General features: G+C 40.6%; 1 protein-coding gene across 4 annotated transcripts in view; it reads left to right on the plus strand.

Moving 5' to 3' along the window:
* Nucleotides 1-22454, plus strand: part of GRB2 (growth factor receptor bound protein 2) — a 62789-nt gene that overhangs the window by 30055 nt on the left and 10280 nt on the right. For all 4 annotated transcript variants that reach the window (XM_026090357.1, XM_026090358.1, XM_026090359.1 and 1 more), the window contains one exon: nucleotides 20898-20995. In XM_026090357.1, the coding sequence (XP_025946142.1) occupies nucleotides 20898-20995 (98 nt within the window). The remainder of the gene's footprint in view (nucleotides 1-20897; nucleotides 20996-22454) is intronic.

A 22454-nucleotide genomic window follows, 5' to 3' on the forward strand; every position in this document is an offset into this window, starting at 1 on the left:
ATGAGGAGTGCATATTTTTACAGGCTCTGGTGTGGGGTGTTTTTTTTTTTTTTTCCTTTTCTTTTTAAAGGCTAGTCTTCCCTATTTTGCCAGAAATTGGTGGGCTGTTTCTGGTTAAATTGAGGCTGTTTTAATTCTAAATTTTGCTATGCTGGCTTTGTGAGTATAGAATTGTGGGTGTTTCATTCTATGTGCTGTTGGTGCTCCAGAATTTGAACCATTGTCTAATGATGAGTTTGGAGAAGAAAGAAAAACTATTTAAACTTTTTTTTTCAATGGATTAGTCTTGGAGTGAATCAACACTTTTTAACTAAGGCCCACTGTGACCCAAAATAGGCTAAAGCTAAATGTCATTAGAAGATTTCTGGGATATAACAGTTTATTATTCCATAGCAGACTGAAAACAATCATATATTTCATTTTAAGCTCAGAATTTATGAATTAAAGACCAAAATGAGAAGTTGGTACTCTAACCCTAGTCTGTGTTTTTATAGACTTTGTGTCTGTCCTATTAAGGTTTTCTTATGCTAAAGGCATGAATGACTATGGAAGAGTTGATGAAACTTTGGGCGGATGAGGCTGGCATTTTTGGCAGTAGTGTAAAAGCTGGGTTTGATTGTGGATGAGTGTATTGGTTAAGTCTTTCTAATAAAATGATGATACAATATTAAGAATATTGACAAATTTATATTCCTCATGGTCAAAGAGTTAAGAAAACCTGGAAGTGAAATGAACAGCTTGTAGCTGAAACTAGATTTAGAGAAGTAGCTGAGCATAACCTGTTGGTGCAATTTGTTTTTACTGGCTTTTAGAATTGTTTTAGAAACATTTCTCAAAACAGCCTGTGGAGCAGAGTTGTGGTTCATACATTTTCACAAAGGTTATTTAGCTGCAAAATCCACGGAAGTCCAATTTTCGGGGGTGTGTTTTTGATCCGTTTGCCTTGTTGACTGTCTTTCAACACTTAAGTTTGCTTCCTCCAGCCCTGCAGTTTGAACTTGGAGGGTACTTGATGTCTCTGATTAACAAAGGTCTTTTACTACAAACAAAGGTCTTTTATCTCTCATTTGAAATCTTGGTCTCTTACACAACCTTACCAGGCAGAAACGGCTGAAGTTGCTGAGTGAAATCTCTTGTGTGTGTCTCATAACATCCTCCAGTGATGGCTTGAAGTGGCTGTAAGAATGGACTGTTTGAACTGTCTTTGAACTTCAGGTTATTAGTGCAACACCAGCATAATCCCGGGGTGGAGGAAAAAAGAAAGTGTTGTTGATGGCCTGTTGGAGCTCCACCCATCTGTTGAAACACWGGCACAAGAAAATGGCAATGAGCCATCTCAGTCCTTTAAAAGTGAGTCCCCTAAAAATCTTTTTCCAATACAGTGCCTCTTTATTATCTTCTCTTGCTCTCACGTTCAGTGTAATGTTGGCAGAAAAATCACTGATGCTAATGTAATGTTGTACAGTAAAGCTGCATCTCATTTCTTCGTGTTTGGCTCTGTTTTATGAGGTTGGAGACATTCTGTGAAATGTTTTAAGTGGATATAATGTTCTAGAGCCGATTGTGCAAACACTCTTCAGTTTGCTTAGTTTGATGCATACACTTAAGCTCTCGCAGAGGTTTGCAAGATCTCCTGTGTGCTTTGCATTATGCAAATGTGGCAGGAATGAGTCAGGCGTTCAGTGTTCTGCTCCGAAACCATTTCTAAGTGTCTTGCTTGTGTGTGAATGTGTGTGTGCATGCATTTCCCACTAGAGAGGAAGTCCAAACAGCTTTGCATTGACTGGATAGCAAGAAAAGTTCCCGTCTTTTCAAAGTCATCATTCTCTGAAGATCAACCAAACCAAATACCTGTACATTTCCTCTTCAACTTGAGGTGTTGCTAGACATAAGTCAGCAAAACCAGGTCAAACTATTTGAAGTAAAAATGTGCTAGATTAAAGTGGTTACTCTGCAGTTGACAAATCTCTTCTCTGATGAATATAGTTGAGGTTCCTTACTGGTAAATTAACATTTTAGGTGGCTTAAATAGTGTTTTTTATATTTTGGACGATTAAGCTCTTATGTTATTTAAAGACAATATTGTTAGTTGTATGCACTGAAATTATCTTGATTTGTGCAAGGAAAAAATAAGTTTCATTAATTTCTCTTTATTTTGCTCAACACTGATTTATAATTGAATTTCTAATCTAGTTACGTAGGTGTTTGGTTTTGAGCAAGGGTTTGTTTACATGCAGCTGGGTTAAGTTTCTGACAGGGGACAAAAAACCATTCCTGTCAGGAGGCTGGAGTTATACTGTTGTCAGTTTTGCTGTTCTTTTGCGTGGACAGGATCATCTCATCAGCCCTGTGGAACTGGTTTGATTAGGCTTCCCTTTTTCTGGTTTTCTTCAGTGGAACACCCCAAAAATGAAGTAGGTGATAAGGGCCATTTGCAGATCTGCATGTCTTTCCCACWAAAGTGCTTAAAATGCACAGATAAGAGGTTGGTCAGGCAGCAAGCTATGCAGATGTGCAAACAGGTTTGAGGCAACAGAAAGAGCTTCATGTGGATACTAACCAAATTAATTGTGGCTATGCCTATATAATATGTTACAAAATCATGAGGGCTACGAGAGTGCGAACAGGCTTCTTGTGGGCTGAATTAAGACGTACTGTAAAATTACTTGTGAAGAGCAGATGCATGCAAACTGCTCATATGTTCTAAGAGTTATGAGAGCAATTAGCTTGAACTGACAGGTGAACCTGCTCTGTAAGAGATTGCATCTTGTGGTGCTTTTTTTAGCTTTTCTCAGGCCTTTGCATAACTAGCTTACAATACTGCTAAACTTCACGTAGACCCTCAAAGGTCTCATGTTGCAGGCTTTGATTTAGAGAGCCTGGGGCTTTCGCTGACCTACAGGGTAGGTCTTTCTTCCTAGAAGAAGTTAAGACCTATTAGCTGATTGAAAAGTATTTTTCCAGTTATCTTATAGCCACCAGTCTCTTTGTTTTTAATTCCTTGGATGATTTCTTTCTTACCTCTGTTTCCCTTAGCAGTGTTCTTTAATTTCAAGGCATCTTGCTGACCCTATTTAGTGCTAAAGTATACCGTGCTTTCTCCATTTCTCTAAATTTCTCTACTGCTGAATCTTGGCCAGGTTCCACTGAGGTAGCTGCATGGTGGCCACCATAATGACTCTTGACTATTGTGTATATCTGTGGCTATTTCATGGCCCCCCCCCCCCCCAATAAAAAATTTACATCCTGCAGAATAAGAGAGTTAAGGGGTCATTCCATGCATCTCTTTAATATGCTTAAACCAAGATTAAAACTGTCCTAGTTGCTTCCCGTGACTGCTTTGTGTCATACTGGTCACAGATGCAAATTGCTATCTTAACAGTGTTTATCAACCTTACAGTAAAAATCAGTAAGTAGAATCTAGTCACATGCAGTCTGAGATGTTTGTCTATTATTCAGTTGATTGGCTCTTTATTAGCTGCGTTTCCAATTAAAGCATCTGGGAATGGTATAAGTTAGAGACTTGGTAAATTAGTCTCTAACTTAGTCTTTAATATTCTGCAACATATTGAAATTACATTGGTGATATTTTACTTATTGTTTATGTAGTGTGGATTTGGAGATGCTAGTTCTGTCTGCCAATATATTCTATTAGAATTGGTTAAATAGGTACAAATCTAGCAAAATATTGACTTATGCTATGGTGAACCTTGAAAAGCTGCCTATTCTAGGAAATTGGCCTCCTGTTATCTCTGATTTCATGCTTTTTCCATCTGTCTCAAAATGAAGAGATTAGAGCTGATCCTAGCTATGTGTGTGAGGCAGATTATAGTAATCTTATTATTCTGATCTCATTACACTTAGCCTTTAGATTTGAAAATTTCCTGGTTTTAACCCCTTCTTCTACAGCTACAAAAATCTTGTGAAATGGTAGTCAAGGCATGTTCTGTTAACTTTGAATTAAATGTTTGTATCATCCTGAAATAATCAAGCTCTAAAAGACTTTTCTAGTTAGATTAATTTATTTTGTGGGGAGTTCTTTTGTCTAGACATGCCATCGTAAATGAGAAAATTAACTTGTGAATTGGAAAGAATGAAATCCCCTGTATATGTGACAACAAATAAGTAATGGTTATTAAGGGTTCCATTTTCAGTTTAGTGCTTTTTACCTTTGGGGAATCTAAAAATAAGAGAGTGTTCTGGAAATCTTTAGTTCATGATAGATCAGAATTTTTTTACTGGCTATTCTGAATAGAAACGGAATTTTCCAGATATTGGGACAAACATTTGACACGCACAAATATCAGCCTGAATGGAGGAGCTCCTGATCTCACTTCAGCGTGTTGGAGGCACTGACAGGTCACTTACACAACGGTTAATGCTCGTTGCCAGAAAATGTGTAACCCTGTAATTTACATGGGCAAAGGATAACTGAATCGTGCACAACATGGAATTCCCAAACTTTTCAGTATCTACAGCACAATTTCACTGTTGTTACTGGAGATCAACCGTAACTGGTTGTGAAGGGTTAACCGTCGAGTCTGCGACAGAGACAGGAACTCTTCCAGGAACTCTTCCGCATGGGCTAGTATGGTTTGTTGAGAACACTAATGCAAACGTTGTCAGTTGGACTTGGAAGATTACAAGAGGATTTTGTCTTAAACTTGTGAAGGAAGCTCTGTCATTGCTGGGTAGTTTCAGGCAGTAGTTACGAAATAAGTGTTACTGCTTCCTCAGGCCTGTAGGACAGCAAGGAAGGCAAAATGACAATAAGCTGCCGATTTTATAGGGGGAGTTAAAAAGCAAGCATGGTTCTTCGGCTTTAAAAGATCTGTATTTTATTGTAATGCCTGCTGGAATGGATTTATAGGATATTTGAGATTATATTGTACTACACTGATGGACTTTCAGGTTAGATGCAGCAGGGAACTCTTTAAAGCGTTTGAATATTTCTGACTGTTCTACTAGTTGTCTTTAGAACATCACATGTATTCCTCAGTTATCTTGAAGTTGCATTTGCAGCAGCAGAAGAAAGAAGGTTGGAAAGGAGAAGGGAAAGATGTGGTAGTGCATCAAACAGCTGGGAGAGAAGGAATTAAGTTCCTCCTCCTTCCCTCTTCATTCTGTTGTTTTTATAGATCAAGCCTAAATTGCACCTTTTTGTAGAATAAYATACTGTTAAATGTGGTTTTGCTTAGTAGAGACAAGCACGCAATGCAGGAACATCACTTAAGTTGTTCTTGCTGCCCCAACTGCCTCGAATATGTTGGCTATGGGACGCTTAATTAGACTTCTTCATTGTTTTGCAGTACAGGGACCACTTAAGCTTTTCCTCTAGCTGCTAGTTCCAGTGTTCTGTTGGTACAAGACTCACGTATTTGAACTCCATTGAGACTGAGCCAGCTGGGGGAAAAATATAACCTTTGCACTGGTTTCTTAAACCCTTGGGCATGGATGGTGCAGAGGTGAGAATGAAAGCCTGGAGAAAAGAAGGTATGTGGGGAAAGCTTAACTTAACTGTCACAAAAAACTTCACTTCTGGAATCACTGCCTCAGGGACATGTCTTTGTTTACAAAGAATTTGGCAACTCTGGCTTAGGATCTTCTGCTTTGTGTGTCACTCTTAACTTGTGGTGGTGGAGATGCTTGTAGACTTGCACCCTGAACTAGGTCAGGGAAGAGAGCCAGCTGTGGAGAGGAGGTTTTTGTCAAGGTCTATTTGTGTTTTTTCAGAGGTTGGTTCCTTGATTTGGTCCAAAAGTAGTTGTGCTGGCTGCACTGGGGGGAGATGAGCTTTGGCATGAGGATGGATAGGAGTACCTTAAACTGACCTTACTACTGAACTCTCTCTCCACTATCAAAGCGCGCTCTGATTCCTACCCTTGGGCTAGATATTTGGTGGAGTCTCATGATGGCAGAGCAGTGTTCTCTTGGTGATTATAGAGCAACCCTTTATTTTTGTAGCTTTAACTATTTTTCTTGCTGTTCTCAGTAACTCCTTAAAAATCTGCCCTCTTACCAAAAACGCTGCTTCTATTGTGCATTCACACTGGGTGGTGATGGTTGTTTTGCTTTGAGTGCTGAGTTGCTGGCAGTGTTTTAATATATTTTTAGATAACAGTGAAGTATTTGTTTTTCAAATGAGAGGTAGGAAATTGCAAAGAATAAAGAATTGCATGAGCTGGCTTAGTGATAGCATGCCTGTTCCATTTGGGGTAGTGGAGGAGGAAGGGGGAATAGATGGTGATGTAAGGGCTGTTGCTGTGACACTCCCCCAGTAATAACTTCTATGAGGGACTGTATAGGGTGGAAGGAAAAATAAGAATGTGGAGGATTCGTTGACTTTGCTCATGCTTGATACGAGTCAGATCCTGCCTGCTGGAAAAGGAGGATAATTCAAATGAGCACCATGATGAGCCTGTACTGTAGCAAATGCAAAACTTGTGGGGGGGGGTTGTTTGTTTTGGGGTTTTGTTCCCCCCTCCCCTAAACTTCATACTTGTCAAGCAGGGGATAGGCTGCAGTCAGTTGAAATAAAGGTTGTCTGTGTAAGCAAGGACTATGATTCCTGCACAGACTTCTAACAAATAGAGTTCTGGAAGCTCTGTGTCAATGAGGCAAGTCTTTTATTTGTGGTATCTCTTGACTCAAGGCAACTGCAATGAGGCTTGCATCTGAAAGATTCACCTGGCCTTCAGCTTGGAAACTGATTTTTCATAACACAGTAGAAAAGTAGAGGGGCTTTCTGCAGTATTTCAAATTCTATTTTCTGGTCTAATTATCACTTGTTAGTCTTTCCATTCTGACAGCGTGTGAATTCAACTTATTAAAGATCTGTACCTTCTGTCCCATAAGCGTTTATATCATGTTCTTCTCTCATCAATCTGCCTGATAAATCTTACAGCCAAAGTCAAATTATGCTTTCTCAAAAGTGTGGATGCAATCGCTATTGCACTTCCTAACAGCAGTAGGAAATACAGCTTCTTTGTTTGGACTGACAATTGTTTGTGGAGGGATTCTTAGATCCCCTCGAAGAGCATTGGCATTGCTTTGCAGCAATTGCTCGCAAAATCCTCTGCAGACTGTTTGAAAGCAATTTTCAGTTCTCATCCCACAATGAGATTTCAACACCACTGACTTCGCTTTCCGTAGGACAGAGACTGAAATGCAGGGATGTGGAGGGGGGAGGGCTTCTAGACACATCCTGAATTTGGGAAAATGCCGTTCGGATGGTGATAACGCTACTCTTACAACATTAAGGCTGTAGCTCCTTTTTGGTGCTAACAGGAAATGGCAGAGTTTGGTTTCATGGGCCAAAATGATCAGCCTGTGCAGCTGGGGTCTGAACCGAACGGTGATGGCATTTGGGGCAGCTGTCTCAAGGTAGTGGAACATGGGCTTTTCCTTCTTCTGTATTTTCAAATGCAAATTGCACAGTGTTTGCTCTAGGGACTGACAGAAAAGTACGCGTGTGTCTTAAATGTGCAAGAAATTAATAAATGTTGAATGTTCAATTGCTGCAGAAAGAAGGATATTGCAGTCAGCAGTAGCCTGAAACCCTCTTTTTAATAGGCTTGAGTTTTATGCACTGGTATTAGTAACACCTAATTTTTAAACATCTAATCACAAAATCCTGCTCTTTTCCATGTGTGCAGGTTTGCAATGTGCAGCTGGATGGAAGGGGTGACATTTTTCTTACCGTACATGTCAGTGATGTAACCTTAAAAAAATTCAACTTGTCAGAAGGACTGACAGCTGTCATTGTTGAAATTATGGAGCAGAAAAAGCCTGGTCAGCCCACCACTTTTTTTAAAGTGTCCCTGACCTTGACAGCTGTTTCATGCATGACACCTGTGTTTTTGATGTCTATGCTGCTTAGACCTTCAGATGTCTCTTGCCAGCATTAGTATGAGGCTTAATTTAACCTGCCTGGCTAACCTGAAGGTAACTTTTCTTCCTGTCTTATCTGTTAAAGGTCACAGCCTCAATATGGATGCAGCTAGAAAAACCTGCTTTAACACTTACCCGAATAAGCCTATCATCAGAGGAAACACATACCTCTGCAAGCCTCCGTGGGGTCCTCACTCCTGCTTCCCCATTTCCCCTCCTCCCACTGATAGTCAGTCAGTTGAGCCTGGGCTTTTGCTGCCTTTTTGCAGGACCACCCAGGTTCTCCGTTCTTGAACATTAAGAGCTTTTGCCCTCCAAGTGTTGCATGTGTAAGGTGTTGGGGGTTTTTTAAGAACTGCAGAACAGCCTTTTCTTTTCTGTCTTCTGAAAGTGGAATGCAGGGCGTTTGCTTCACGGCAGAGCCTGCTCAAGCAGTCCTGCCCTATTCCTTTCCTTTCCTTTCCTTCCCTTCCCCGCAGACGCTGTTTCAGTTCTGGAGTTGTACCCTGCGCTTGCAGGTATCTGTGTAGCCAGCCAGTGAACTGAGACAGGTGACTAGTCCAGCTGAAAAATACCCCACCTCCCTAAACTATTTTTTAGTCAGCTCAGTTCCCCAATCTGTTCAGCTACACAAACGCCTGTTACTGCTGCACGGGGTGCGTGTGGGAGGAGTAGCCACAAGGCAGTGACTGCAGAAACCAACTCCGACGCTGCTGCTGCCAAACATCTAGCCACTACAGACTGATAGTGTAGTCTCTGAGTTTGTAGATAGCTGGAAATTCATGCTCAGAAGTGTGAATTAGCTAGGAGGATTGTTATTTCTAGGTCAAGATCTGCATGTAGTATCAGCATTAACAATTTAATTGCTGACCCTTTTGTGAGATATGCCTGCAAACATCCTCGTTTCTGAATGCAGATTTGAGTAAATTATCTGGTTTTGGGCGTACAGCTCTGTGTTCAATCCAATAACTGTTCCACCTTTCAAGGTGCAGCTTAACAACTGTGTTTTTCAGGACCAGCAAGCAAAATGTGTGGAACTTCAGYAATATCAAAATAACTGAACTATTACATATGTTTTTCAACTTTGCTTTTTTTAATATGGGACATCAGGTGTAACTGACCTAGGGAACTTTGTTCTATAGACAATTAAATGTCAAATATTTTACTTTTCCTGATATCTCTCTGGCAAAGATATATATCAAGGCAGACTGTTTCATATTCTGTAAACTTTATAGTGCTATAAAATATTAAGCAATCTATATTTAATGCCAGAATTTATGCTAACAGAATCTTACAGCTTGCAAACTTTGAAATTGTAGGAAGCAGAGTTAAGGTTTTTGTTGCTCTGTTAACTTGCCCACATAGTAAAAAGTTATGCATGTGAGTACATACTATGTAATAAAACGGTTTAAATAAAACCATACGTTTAAGGAAAAAAAATAGAAAATTATTTGTCTTGAAATTATATGCCATATTAACATTGCTCTGGAAGCCTTTCTTCTGTCGTGTTGCTGATAGTCTAGTTAATAGGGATCTGTTTCTTGTCGTGATCTTTGGAAGCGCATTAGACCTTTGTGTCACCCATGTGGTTGGGATTGCTCTTTGGCCAGCCAACGCAGCTGCAGCTCCACTAAATTTACTTCCTTTAAAAACAAAAAACGAAAGTCTGTATTCTGATTGCCTTTGAATTTGTCTTTAAGGCCTTTAAGGGTTGTATCTTTTCTCTTCTAGTGTGCTTTAAAATGTAGCAGATAGAGTTTCTAATTAGGCTTCCTGCTGAAATGTGGTGGGCTTCGGTGGTGGTTTTGGGCAACCTTTTCATTTTTCCTTCTGGATTGCTTTGTAGCAGGCAATCAATGTTGGTATCTGTCTTGTTTCCAACCAAATAGTCTGGTTGTCAGTATAAGGCTTTTTTTTTCTTTTTTCAAGTTTTCAATAATGTCTTAGACATGTTAGTCATTTGAAGTGTCAAGCCCTGGTGCATCCTGGGGTACCAAGCCTGTTAGTGCTTTGACCTTGGCAGCCTGTTTTATAAGCAACTAGGGAGATCTTATTTAGCTGCAAGCTGCTATAGGAAGGGATGTAAAGATATCTAGAGAACCATACTTGGGCTTGGTAGTGAAGGCTGTGAGTGGCTTTCCATGAGATTGTCGTGGGTATGACAATATTTATTGTATTAACAAATCGGATGATGAAACAGAGCATGCTTGTAATATTTGTGGGTGGTGATTAGTTGAGGTGGGCTTATGCACGTCRAAGACGATTCAAAATGATCTTGATAGTCTGAAGAAATACATTATAAAAACAGGAAGATGTTCAGTAAGGATGAATATACTGTCACATATGTGCGCAGAAATAATCAGCTGCAGCAGTACAGGTTGGGGAATAACTAGCTAGGTATCAGTTCCTCTGAAAATACCCCAAGTGTTACAACGGAAGACTGATTGAAAATGAGGTGATGTCACGCTCCTAACACAGGCAAAACTCATAATGAAGTGTATAGACAGGACTGCAATACCCACACAGCACGCATGATTTTCCCCTCGGTGCTTGTAAGGCTGTGGCTGTGGAGCACAGTTGTCCAGTTCTGGAGTCCACAGGAGAACCGTAAAACTGCCCTCTAGTCACATATCCTAAATTTCTGATCAAAGATTGATTGAATCTAGGCTGTTTGACTTAGTTGTCGTCTTCCCTCCTGCCTGGCTTTTCTGAAGCTGGCAGATTTGCCTTGCGTGTTGTGGTATTTTTGCAGGCCMCTAAGCGGGCTGAGGAACACCCAGCTTCAGAGGCTGCAGTCACCTTCTTTATGAAGGTTTATGTCACGTAGCTGTTCATCTTCCTTCACACACTTTTAGACTTTGACCTGCTATTGCCTGTGTACCACATGGCAATTCTGTCTACAGACATTAGAGTTGCCTTTGCTATGAGAGAGCCTCTTGTAYGGAGCAACTGCTTCATGTCACTCAACAAATCACTCTTAACCAGATGGGAAAGTAATTAATAAATTCCTTGAGAGTTTGTGTGTTAGAAAGAGGGTTAATTAAGAGTGATAGTACAGGAGTGGAGTGTTGGACTTGGTTTCTTGGACAATGAAGTACAGCAGAGGTAAAGGAACCTGTCGGGAGAAGGAAATTTGCAACTTTGTACCCCCAAAATTGTAGCTCTCCTGTATTTGGAATAGAAAGTCTGTCTTAATCTCTGCATTTCTTCAAAACTTCTCTAGCCAGAATGAAAGATATGGGGGTTTTAATCTGTAAAGGTTTGGGGTACCAAGTTTGAGATGATTAAGGACTGGGTTTATCTGTTGCAATATCCTGTTCTTCAGTGAAGTGCAAGCCTTTTTTTGGCCTCTAGTGTACGCTTCAGTCATATGACTGCTGCGGTGTGTTAGAGGCAACACGTGAGACAACTAGCAAGGAACTTGTGTCCTGGTCATCGCTCTGCTGTATAATCACAGAGAAATTATCCCTGTCTCTGTGTGCGAGACAGGTGGCTCCGCTTCCTTGGAGGTGCAGAGAAATAAATTCTCCAGCAGTGTATTTTAGTAAGAGATATTAGGACAAAATAGGACACATGCACAAAGAAAGTTGGAACTATATGATGTACAAGTAAAATTCTTTGTTATGCAAAGCAAATTAAGAATGGATTTGCCAAGCTTTGAATCTAGGCTGATTTATGGACTGACATGCCTGTGTACTTCCCCAGGATATTTTTTGGTTTTGCTATATCTGACCTGCTTCATCTGTACTGTGAAGCTCTAAAAGGGCAAGCACATCTCGAATGGCAAGTGCRTATTATGATCGCTTGTTCTTTCTTGCCTTTTTCAGTTGTTCTGTTTTGATATACACCCATCAAGTAATGATTTACAACAGAGCCAGCATAATTACTGAATAGAAATTGCGTAAGTGAGAAATGTATGATTTTGATATGACTGCAAACTAACACAGGGCCGTTGCTGGTATTTCTGCCGTGTTTCTCCGTTGAACTTGAAAGCATCTCTGAAACACTCTCATTGGAATGCTCGATAGCTTTTTTTTATTATTATTTTCTGTCAGAGTGACTTTCAACCTTCATCTCTCAGAGGTTGTGCCAAGAGCTCTTACAAAAGCCTTATGATTTCATTAAAGGCCATTCTGAAAAGTTGTAGTTGGTTGTACTTGTCTAAGTATTGTAGAGCATATGATAACAAACGTGCTTTATGCTTGGTATCCATGCTGCTAAACTTGAAGGGATAGCTGGAAACAGCTTGTCTTTTAAGAGAGCCTGAAATTTATAGCGTTTACGTAAGCAGCAGATACCCAGGAGACTTTACTCTTGACCACTAGGTAAAACTAGTTCTTCCAAATTTTTTTTCTTCTCAAAATTGAGGGCTTATTTAGATGGCTAAGACAACATATATTCTGTTCTCTGTGTACAGATGGTCATATGTACATTTGAGTTATTTTGGGTTTGGGTGTTTTTTTGGTTTTTGAGCCTTTCCCAAATAGAGCAGGATCTTATTCAGACTTCAAGGCTGTTTTCTTTCTTCAGTAAAGAGGGGACAGTGGCATAAAGCTCTCCAGCTCCAGAGCTTGACCTGTTCTTCAGTTTCTGTGCTTCACTGATCAACCTCTTTTGGGACCCTGCTTAAACCTAAGTTAAACAGTACTGATCTGTTTACTGTTTAAATAAAACTCAGAATAAGGAAAGACTCTGCATTTGCAGGCAAATGACCATCTGACTAGGACCTAAGTAAACTTATCCACGCTGCATAACAGAAAACTGGCCAAATGCTGTGTTCTTCAGTGGTTCCAAATTAAATGTGGATTGAGTTTGAGGTTAAGGAAGGATGTTTTGTCTTCTGTTTCCGTGATAACATCCTGAGCACTACAGCTAGTTATAAAAGGCGGCTGGTCCTGGTCTTTAGTCACTGTAAACTAACCCTTGGTCTGTTAGGGGAAAAACAACACTCCCCTTCCTCTTTTTAAGAAACTGTTCTTGCGAATCCCCTACCATTCTGCTCTGCATACACGAGCCAAGCTGCGTAGCTCAGGCTGTGATAGTAATCCTTTTTTTTTTCCCCTCTCCTCTCCTTCATTTCATTTTGATCAAGCACTGAAATGAAACAGTGCTTTCACTGCCATCTCCTTAAGTGTTGAAGAGTCATTCTTATGAAGTTCATAGGAATTATAGCGTTCATGGAAGCACCATAAAGCTGCTGAATGTGACGTGACGCAAGCACCATAAAGCTGCTGAATGTGACGTGATGCTCACTTCTGAGAGTCCCCGTTGTCAGCGAAATGTTTGGGGGCCCTTTAGTTGAGGGAAGCCGCATGAGAATGTGTTAGCTCTAGCTACTTCTAGCTGTGTAAAGCTATTTCTGTTTGGTTTGTAAGATCACCAGCCCTTGTTTTACTGCAGGTTACTAATTCTTTCTGGAATGGAGGTTTTGCATGAACCTTCTTCAAAATGTGCTGTTTATGGTATTGGTGGTTTAAACTTTATAGAAACGTGGTGATAGTGGGAGGGCAAATGTGAAGAGGCTTCTGTAATCGCTGAGCCTGGCATCTCTCTCTCCTTCATGAGCAARGTAGACAAAACTGGTGAATTTATTGTCATTTTAACTCTGTGTGTCTGTGCTAGTGGAAACTTCCTACACAGAAGGAAACTTCATTGAAGATGAGACCTATGGCAAAGTTTCTTGAGCTTTACTGACTCTTTCTAGGATCTCCRGTAGATATTTTGAAGGTCGCTACAAAATACTTTTAAATGTTTGGGGTTTTTTTCTCCTATCTCTTTATGCCATGTAATCCTAAAGTAAGCCATAGAGAGAATTGTCCAATGACTCTTTTTTACTCCTGTCTCTCCCTCTGTTCCTTATTATCTTAAAAAAAAAAAAAAAAAAGAGAAAGAGAGAGAGGAAAAACACCTTAGGAATTGGTGGAGGGATAGAAGGCCTTTGCAAGAGGGGAAGAAGTAGTACAAGACTTGCAAAGCCTGAGAGGCAGGGTAAGTTAGTCTGAGCTACATTCTGTCCTTGTGGTTAGACTTGATTGTACTTCAGCTGACTTAAAGTTGCCTCAAAGTATTCCTGTGTTATGTACGAAAAAATCAAGGTGGTTTTGAAGTGAAGGCTTGAACGCTAATCCCTGACTATGTTCTTTGTCTTTGGGCTTTGCTTTGCCGCAACATTCTTGACTCTGCTTGGCAGCCTGCGTTGCTGTGAATTTCTTGACCGCTATAGTTCTCGCTCTCTAGCTAGAGTTTTGCATGGTGAAATATTTCATGGAATTTTCATCACAGCTTGTCTTTTCCTCACATCGTTAAAAATAACGTCCTTTCCTGTAATCTTATGCAGCTACTTCTCCCCATCAGCCCTTTCTGAAAGTTAGGGGAGTACTGGCTTTACCCGTAAACATCTATATGGAACAAGGACTTCAGTGATGAGTGGACTTGTGCAATAGATATAGAGGAGAGTGGTATTTACTGTTTGGAAAGAGAACCTGAGGTCCTAGAACGGCTGTATCCTGTGACTTCCAGTGTCGTTTTTGTCTTGTGGGCTTTCAGCTTTGTTTTATGTTTTACTTTGGACTAGATTATCGGGTTCCTACAAGGCAAATGTAAATAATGTAGTTTCTTTAAGAAGAAAATATGACCAAAGACAGCACTATGTAACCCAGACTCTAGTGTTTTGTTTTGCACGCTTTGGAGCTCGCACTCCTCAATTCTTGCTTTTGGCAGCTTGGCTTGCTGTAGTAAACGGTGTCAATGTGAAAAGTCAGTGTATGTGCCATGTTGAAGTAACAGTCATTGCTTCAGATAAGGCTTCTGAGAAAAATCACCACTCGAAGGATGGGGAAGAAGAGCCTTTGTACGTTGGTTGTGGTGGGAAGAATTTCTGAAACGCATTTTGGGGAGTTTGGGTTTTGTGCGCTTCTTTTGGCTTTAAGAGGATAAGAGTGGAAGAAGCGTTTTTATAGCGATGACAGGGAATTGGGGTTAGGGCGAGAATAAAAAATATATATATCCGTAATACATTATTGCATATTACGATCTACATGCATTATTTAGATATTAATCTATAACACTGGGTATTGAGTGCAGTTTAAGAAATAATCTTTCTCTGGKTTTTTTTGACCATTTCACGTAACATTTTCTCTCTGGGTTTTTATGTATGTTTTCACAGCTTTTTATAGCTACTTAGAGAGTGAGTATTCACAATCTTAGATAGTCATGTCCAAACATGATGCTTTGGGTTTTGATTTGGAAAATGTATGTATTTCCCCTTTCCTACATGTGGTTATGATAAACTGAGTGAAAAGAAAAAAATATTTTAAAAGTTGCATGTTCTTAAGCTAGTCGTCTTCAGTTGTCCAATGCATCTTTTTGCATCAAATGTTTGGAGTTAAAATGAACTGTACAGGGTGTCATGATGAATAAACCAAGGGAAAGGAAAGCTGAAAGGGAAGCTCGGTGTGATCTGCGATGCCATTTGGTCAGGCGGGTTCCCCCGAGGTGCTGTGTCCCTGGTACGGCGGTCTCGCTGGTGGCCTCGGGCAGCTAGGCTGAGGAGGCCTCGTTGGTTCAGCAGCGTTGCTGCCTCTAGGCTCCTGAACGTGAGGATGAGGAAGGGGGGTGTAGGTTACCAGGCAGAGTCTGTTCTGGGATCTCTTTTACGAATCCTCRACAAGGTGAATTTTAATATCCTGGGATGCCTTTTGCAATAGCTTTGGGGAAGAAAAATGCTGTATAATGACTATACTGACCTCTGTTGAATTCAGGTGCAGCTTCCATTGAAGCAATGGGTGCCTGCTTGTAATGTGGCTAGTTCGCGCCTCTCGGAGCAGAAACAGGAGCCATTTTTCTCTGAAAGGAAAAGCTGTGTTAAAACCCTTCTGCAGAGGGGTGAGATGTGGCAGTCCTGAAGCTTCCCAGTGSTGCTATTTGTCATTGAAACTCAATCAACAGCGCTCTCCGACCACCGCTCCGCTCTGGGACAAATAATTTCTGGGTTAAAAATTCAGTTGTGCTGTTACTGGATTTGAATCACTTGCTCATTTTTATTATTGCTTTAATTCCTGTGCTCGTTTGAGTGTCCTGTGCTTTCCAAGACTTTGGGAGGGTTTTTAATACACTGCATTGTTTTCATTGCGGCAGTGTCAATGCAGCATTGTTGAGGAGGAAAACCACACTGGCAGCTAACAGGTTGCACTTAAGCAGTTGTTGCCTTCTGTTTGAGTTAGCACTGCAAAGATCGTGAAACCTTACAGTGCAGGGGAAGGCGGGGGCTCAGCCAAAGCCCAGAGCCCTCTCTGAACAAGTTTGTTGGGCTTCCTATCCAAAACTCAGGCATTCTGATGAATTTGGCTAAATTTGCAAGTGTATAAGTACATTTGGGGCATTATGTTTAGCTTTACATTTGCATGTGGGAGTCAGCCTGAGTCGCGATGACAGATCTGCTTGTTTCATTCCAGTTTCGTGTCTGCGTGTTCCTGAAAATTGTTTGGTTTTGAGCCTTACTGTGCAGCAGTTCATCAGGGTCGAAAAGCTGTGTTCAGAAGCATTCGCCAGGTATGRGATGGCAAATGGCTTGGAAAGTTTTCTGCAAGCCACTGCAGCCTTGTTGTGCAGCTCTCCGGCAGGGCCTTTTCCCCATTTCCATGGGAACAGATGGGCTGTTGTTGATAAGAGATCTRGTATCAACCTCGGAAACTGAGAGGCAGCAGTTGAGCCACTCTTACTGTAAAGCAGGGCTGACTCCAGGCTGAGGACATCACATGGCAGTATGTGTTCAAATGTAATGGCTAAAAATATCCTTCCTCCTTCCTCCTCGCAGGCACAGATGCCTCAGTGTGAAAGGAAGAGTTACTCGGTCGTAGACTGGATTAGATCTACAGCAGGCAGGAGGATTGGCTGCAGAGGAATGTTTCGTGTTTTGACCAATACAAAAAGCAGCAGTTCTTAATGTTTGTTAAGATAAATAAGTGTTTGTGCTTTTAGGTTTTTGCAAACTCGGAAGGCTGTCTCGATTTGGAGCAGGGAATCTAACAGTCTCATTTTCATGCTTAATTTATCTGTGTTTATTTGTACTTGGGGAAATCTTCTAAGCAAAATCCAGTGATGTATGCAGTATTTAGACTAAATTTTATAGCTCTGGTAAGTCTGGAAACATTTTATGATAGTTCAATTAAAATTCTTTATTTTTCTTAGAGGCATGTCACTTTTTAAAATATCCAGATGAGAATTTTAATCTTAAAATTATCATCCAGAGATCTAGGAGGCCACTTGTAGTTATGGGATAGACAGATTTGCTAGATGCTTAAGTGTTTCATAGCAAAATGGTTTAATGAGACAAAGTCAGGTCTTTCTTTTTTGTGGGCTTAATGTCAAAAAAAAAAATGTTGGATGTAAACATCTAAGCTGACTGCAGCAGTGTGGACGTTTCTTTAGTGTGTTCTTGCTTTACTTTAGTTGTATTTCAGTAATGGATGTTAGTGGCGTAACTGAAAACTGTTAGTGGCGTAAGCTGAAATTTTGCATGATTATTTTGCAGTTGTCATAGTAATAGCTACGTAACATCATAGTAGCAACCAAAATTCCTGGATTACACATGGGACTGCAAAGTTGTCCTGACTTTCAGGTACTTCAGCAGAAGTCGTTTTTGCTCAGCTAAGCCCCGGGAGCAGCTCCAGAAGTGCCTGTTTAGGACACTGTGAGAACAAATGATTTTGTAGACATCTGTGCGTTGGAGGTGGCTCCTCGTCAAATGAGACTTGAACACGCAGCTTTCTAAAGGCGGTTGTGTTGCCTCTGAAAGGGGGAAACAGTCGTGCTCGCAGGGTGGCTGTGTGCGTATAAGCTCTCTAGTATGTAGTGTAGGACATGGATAGTCTGGCCGTCTGCCAGGGTGTGAATGGAGCTCTGACAGCTAGTTAAAATGATCCTAGAAAGGACAACCAGCTATGAAGATATGTCAATCCAAGTGTGAAGCAGGGAAAAAGAGAGTCCTTGGAGCGGACAAAGACCCTGAGGTGGAGAGTTGTGGAGGATTCGTTATCACAGCTGAAGTCCCCCGAACAGGTTGTGTGTGTGTGTAGGTGGTTCACCTTACTATGCCTTTTATCCAGCTATTTTTTTCTGTCCCAAAGCTTAGTGCATGCCTCCKCAATGCTCCCTCGCTGGCGTTTGTCTCCAGGCCAAGCGTTAATGAGTACCCCAAGTCCTGTGTGATTTGGCTCCTCCAGATCTATTAGCATATCTTCAGAGCAAGATAAAACTCATTAAAATAATTTACATTTGGGCATTAGAATTTCTGATAATTTTTTAATACCTACTGCCAAAAGCACAAATATGTGATAATATTCCTTCGTATGCTACAGTCTTTTTTTTTCCTTTTTTTCTTTTTGGAAGAGAATAGACTGCTGTATCTGTTAACTGCACTCTCTAAAGGTAATGAAATCGGTTTGTAGTACACGATCTTGTCAGAGGTTTCATCTGTGCCATCTTTGATAAAGGAGTGCATGTTACCACGTAAGAATTGGCTTGTTAGGAATAACATCAAAATGTGCTTTGTTGGTGTTCTGTTACATTGTATACATGACTGTTGATGACTGCTGGGGCATATAACAAGCAACCAAGCTTCCTGAGCATACGAGCTATAAGCCAAAATCCTTCTGTGACTACAAGCTAGGGCTTCAAGCCATGCCCTTTGTCTGCTTTGCCCTTACGCCATTCACTTTTTTCACTGTTTTTAACCTCCATCTCCTCTAGTCAGGATCCCGGAGCTGCCGCTGGTGTCCTCTACCTGTATTTCGTATGCTGAAATGGAAGCAGCTCTGTGCACGAGGCTCCCTTGCCGTTGCTGCAGCGGTTCTGAGATGGGCACGTTTTTTTTGCTTAAAGGCAATTTAGCAGATGTCAGCTGATCTGTGCCGACTGCCCATGTGCAAGCGTTTACCTCGGTGCTAGTAGCGGAGCCACACTTGAACCACTCCTGACCTGCGGGCAGATTATCCTTATCTGAACAGCTGCGCTCCAGTGCGACTAAAACGATGCTTATAAGTAAATGGAAACCCGACGCAGTAACTGCACAAAAGATAGTTTGAATATTTTTATCCATATGAAAAAATACTTAAGATATCTTCAGTATTAAAGTCTCTTCTTCAACTAAAAATATCCTGAAATGGGTCGTAAAGGTGCGTGTCTTTGCTCACCTGAAGTTCTGTAGATGCAGCCCTGGTCCTGTGCTGCATCGCTCTGCTGGAGTATTGGCACCGGGGGGAAATGCGTCGTAGCGGCAGCCTACGCGGTTGGGAGCTAGGGAAGAGGCAGGTGACTGTCATCCACTGCAACTCACTGTGGCCGTTCAGATTTCGTTCTCCTCTTCTKCTGCTTTACTGGCTTCCATCTCAGTAGGTGATTAGGTTTCTTTTTCTTTCAGATCTAGCAGTCAGCAGTGGGACAGATTAGAGTGTTAACATGTCATATAATTGTTGGATGGCAGCAAAAATTGATCTTTTAGAGTTTAATTTTCTGAAGCACTTCCATCAGCTACAGTTGTTCTTTCTGGTTTTCCTTTTTAATTTCATCTCCTAACTCTTCCAAAAGAGTTCCAAAAAAAAAAAAGCCATAAAGGGACATAATTGCTCATGAGATTATTTTTTTAAGTTAATGCCTTCACTGTAACTGTATTCATATTTTGTATGTGATTTCTGGATCTGCTCTGTGATATCCTGCATGTGTATCTTTTCTGCTCTTTGTATTTCCTCATCTTCCCCCACTTAGACATCCTTAATCATGTGACACTTGTGATTTAAGGTTATAAATGTATCTGTTTGTTTGGGTTTTTTTTTATCAGATCTAGCCTTTTGTTGCAAAGGAAGAAACTTCAGAAAATTGAGAAGGAAGAAAGTGCTGGAAAAAAAGTATTGCTTTAGTGCTTTATGGTCAAAATTAAAACAAAGAAAGGTGAGGGGGGCAGGATCTATGTCATGTTGACTTCCAAAACCAAATAAAATCAGTTTGGGGAGAGGTGATTTCAAACTATAGCATGGTTTGCTTTGTGGAACATGATCCTACTTTGTTCAAGAATCTCTGTTGCACTGTGGCAGTTGACAGAAATTCAATGAAAAACAGAGCACCAAGATTTTGAGAGCAAGTATGCTTTGAAGTATTGATTTATGTGCTTTTTAATGCTACCTACTAACATGTCTCCTGTCTTATAACTCCTGATCTTGCATTCATTTTTAGAATGAAGTTATAGTTTAAAAAAAAAAAAACTGTATCCCTTTAAAAAAGGGAAACCTTGTTCATCTACATTTGTTGTTTGGGTTTGACTTGCCTGTTGAGCATTTTTTTATGTTAATAAAGCAAGTCACCATTTCTGTTCTCTAATTTAAACAGATTTTAACCTGTATCAGCAAAAAAAAAAAGAAGCTGACAGTCTTATCTGCAGCTGGGCCCATGCCATTTCTGTCATGAGTTTTTGTTTTGTAAAATTCTCTRTAATATAGATGTTGCCTAGAATCATCAAAATATCCAGTACGTAACCAGTGCAAATGTAGAAAAGCTGAATGCAATCCTATTTATGCTGAAAGCATCAGCAGGTTTGTCAGTGGAATTCAGAATGAGTGATCATTAGAGATAAAGAATCAGAATTTCTTGGCTTTCAGATTTTGCAATGAGTGTGTAGCGATGACGGTTAACTAACCTCTGGCACAGAAGTCAGTCTAGTTAGGTTGTTAAACAGAAAGGTACCTGTGGATGTATAGTGACTTCCAGTGACTTTCTTACAAAAGCGCGTGGCTTTGGTACTAAAACTCTTTGTTTTAAATTATTGGTCCAGCTTTTTGCTCACCACCGTTCTGGAAGTCTGTGGGATACAGTGGAGCAGAATGACTGGCACCGTTTTTTTACAGGTTCATCTTGCCTGGAATGGGCAAGAAATGGGAAGAATAAGCCAATATCCTAATCAGTTTTGCTGTATATTGAAATATGGTAAGCTTTTTTTTTTGGTTTGTTTCCTTCAGGTTTTGAATGAAGAATGTGATCAGAATTGGTACAAGGCAGAACTCAATGGAAAAGATGGCTTCATTCCCAAGAACTACATAGAAATGAAACCACATCCGTAAGTAGAGCTTTGGGCAATAGACTCCCTTGCTCTTACCTTGCTCTCAAACCGGAGGGAGGTTTCCTGCTGAGCACTTTGCAAAGTGTGCCGGCTTTATCGGCTCTATCAAGGCGTGTGGATGGATAAAGGATGGCCGTTGGGTTGTATCTCTGCCTGCTGCTTGCAGTGTCCGCCATAACTCATCCACAGCTTGCTATAGCACAATATTTTGGCAGCCTTTCTGGTGCTGGCTGTGGTGTTTTGATGTAGGTTTAGAAAGACTGATTGCAGGGGGAGAGACTAAACCAGCAGACAGTACTACTAGTTCAGTAGACACTGTTACCACTACCAGCACCCCAGGAAAAAAAACAGTGGCTGAATTCCCTGTTTTCGGTTTACTGGGGGATCAGATCTAGAGCTAGCAAGAGGGAAGGGGCAAGACTTGCCTGCTTAGAAAGGGGATCCGGAGTATCCTGCTTGTAGCAGCCAGCTGTTGGATCTGCTCACTTGTTACTTATTGCTCCCTTGTTAATGCTGTTTATGCCCCTTAGAAAAGGGTGTCTCGGCCTAATCTTTGCAGAAGAGACTCCAGAACAACTGTTGTGATTCAGGGAAATTTGCCAGAAATTAACTAAGTTTCAAACTTGACAAGCAAAAATTGTGAGTCTTTATGTAGTGATTTGTTGTGTTTTTTTTTTTTTTAATCAAGCTTTGTTTTAAAAAGAGTGTTTTAAATTTTTATTTATAGACTTCTCTTAGGGGAATATTAAGTGTTCATGGTTAGCCATTTCACAGTTTGGTAAGACCAGGTGTTAAACTTGATACTATGTTCTGGTGATGATTCTGTCTTATACTTAGTGTTGCAGATAAGAGCAAAAATCTGTTGTCATTCATAGCTCACCAGAAAAATGTTTAGTGATATTTGCAGCTGAATTCTTAGTATGTCTCTATCACAGTCTGTGGTTCTATACTTAGGTTAATTTAGGTTGGATGGGACCTCTAAAGTCATCTGATTCAATGCTGTGGTCTCAAAGCAGGCCAGCTTCAGAGTGTGTACTGCTATGCAGATGTAGTTGCATCGGTTTGCAGCCCCAGAGAAGCCTATTTGAGTAACCTCTTTGAATGTTTCCTCTTAAATATAAAGAAGCAAGCATGTGAAAATAGTAGGGTTTCATGATTCTGAATAATTTATCGTCATCAGTTCATTTTTGCTGTCTTCTAAACTTTGGTTCTGCCAAAAATTGAGTTCCTTCAAAATCTGAACAAGAAAATAGCAAGCTCTGAGTAGTAAAGTCAAAGGGGAGAGAAGATTTTGAAAGAAGCAGCAAAACTGGTCATCAGGGTTTTTAAAAGGAGCTTTAGTGTTTCAGTTGCCCACAAAAGCTGAAGATGGATTTGCTAATTGTTGGCTGTAATTATATCATGAAGATGTTGTGGTTAAATACAATCAAGCATTATTCTTCTGAAGGCTCTTTTG

The sequence above is a fragment of the Apteryx rowi genome, unplaced genomic scaffold (genome assembly GCF_003343035.1).
Source record: "Apteryx rowi isolate R43461 unplaced genomic scaffold, aptRow1 scaffold_86, whole genome shotgun sequence".
NCBI lineage: Eukaryota > Metazoa > Chordata > Aves > Apterygiformes > Apterygidae > Apteryx > Apteryx rowi.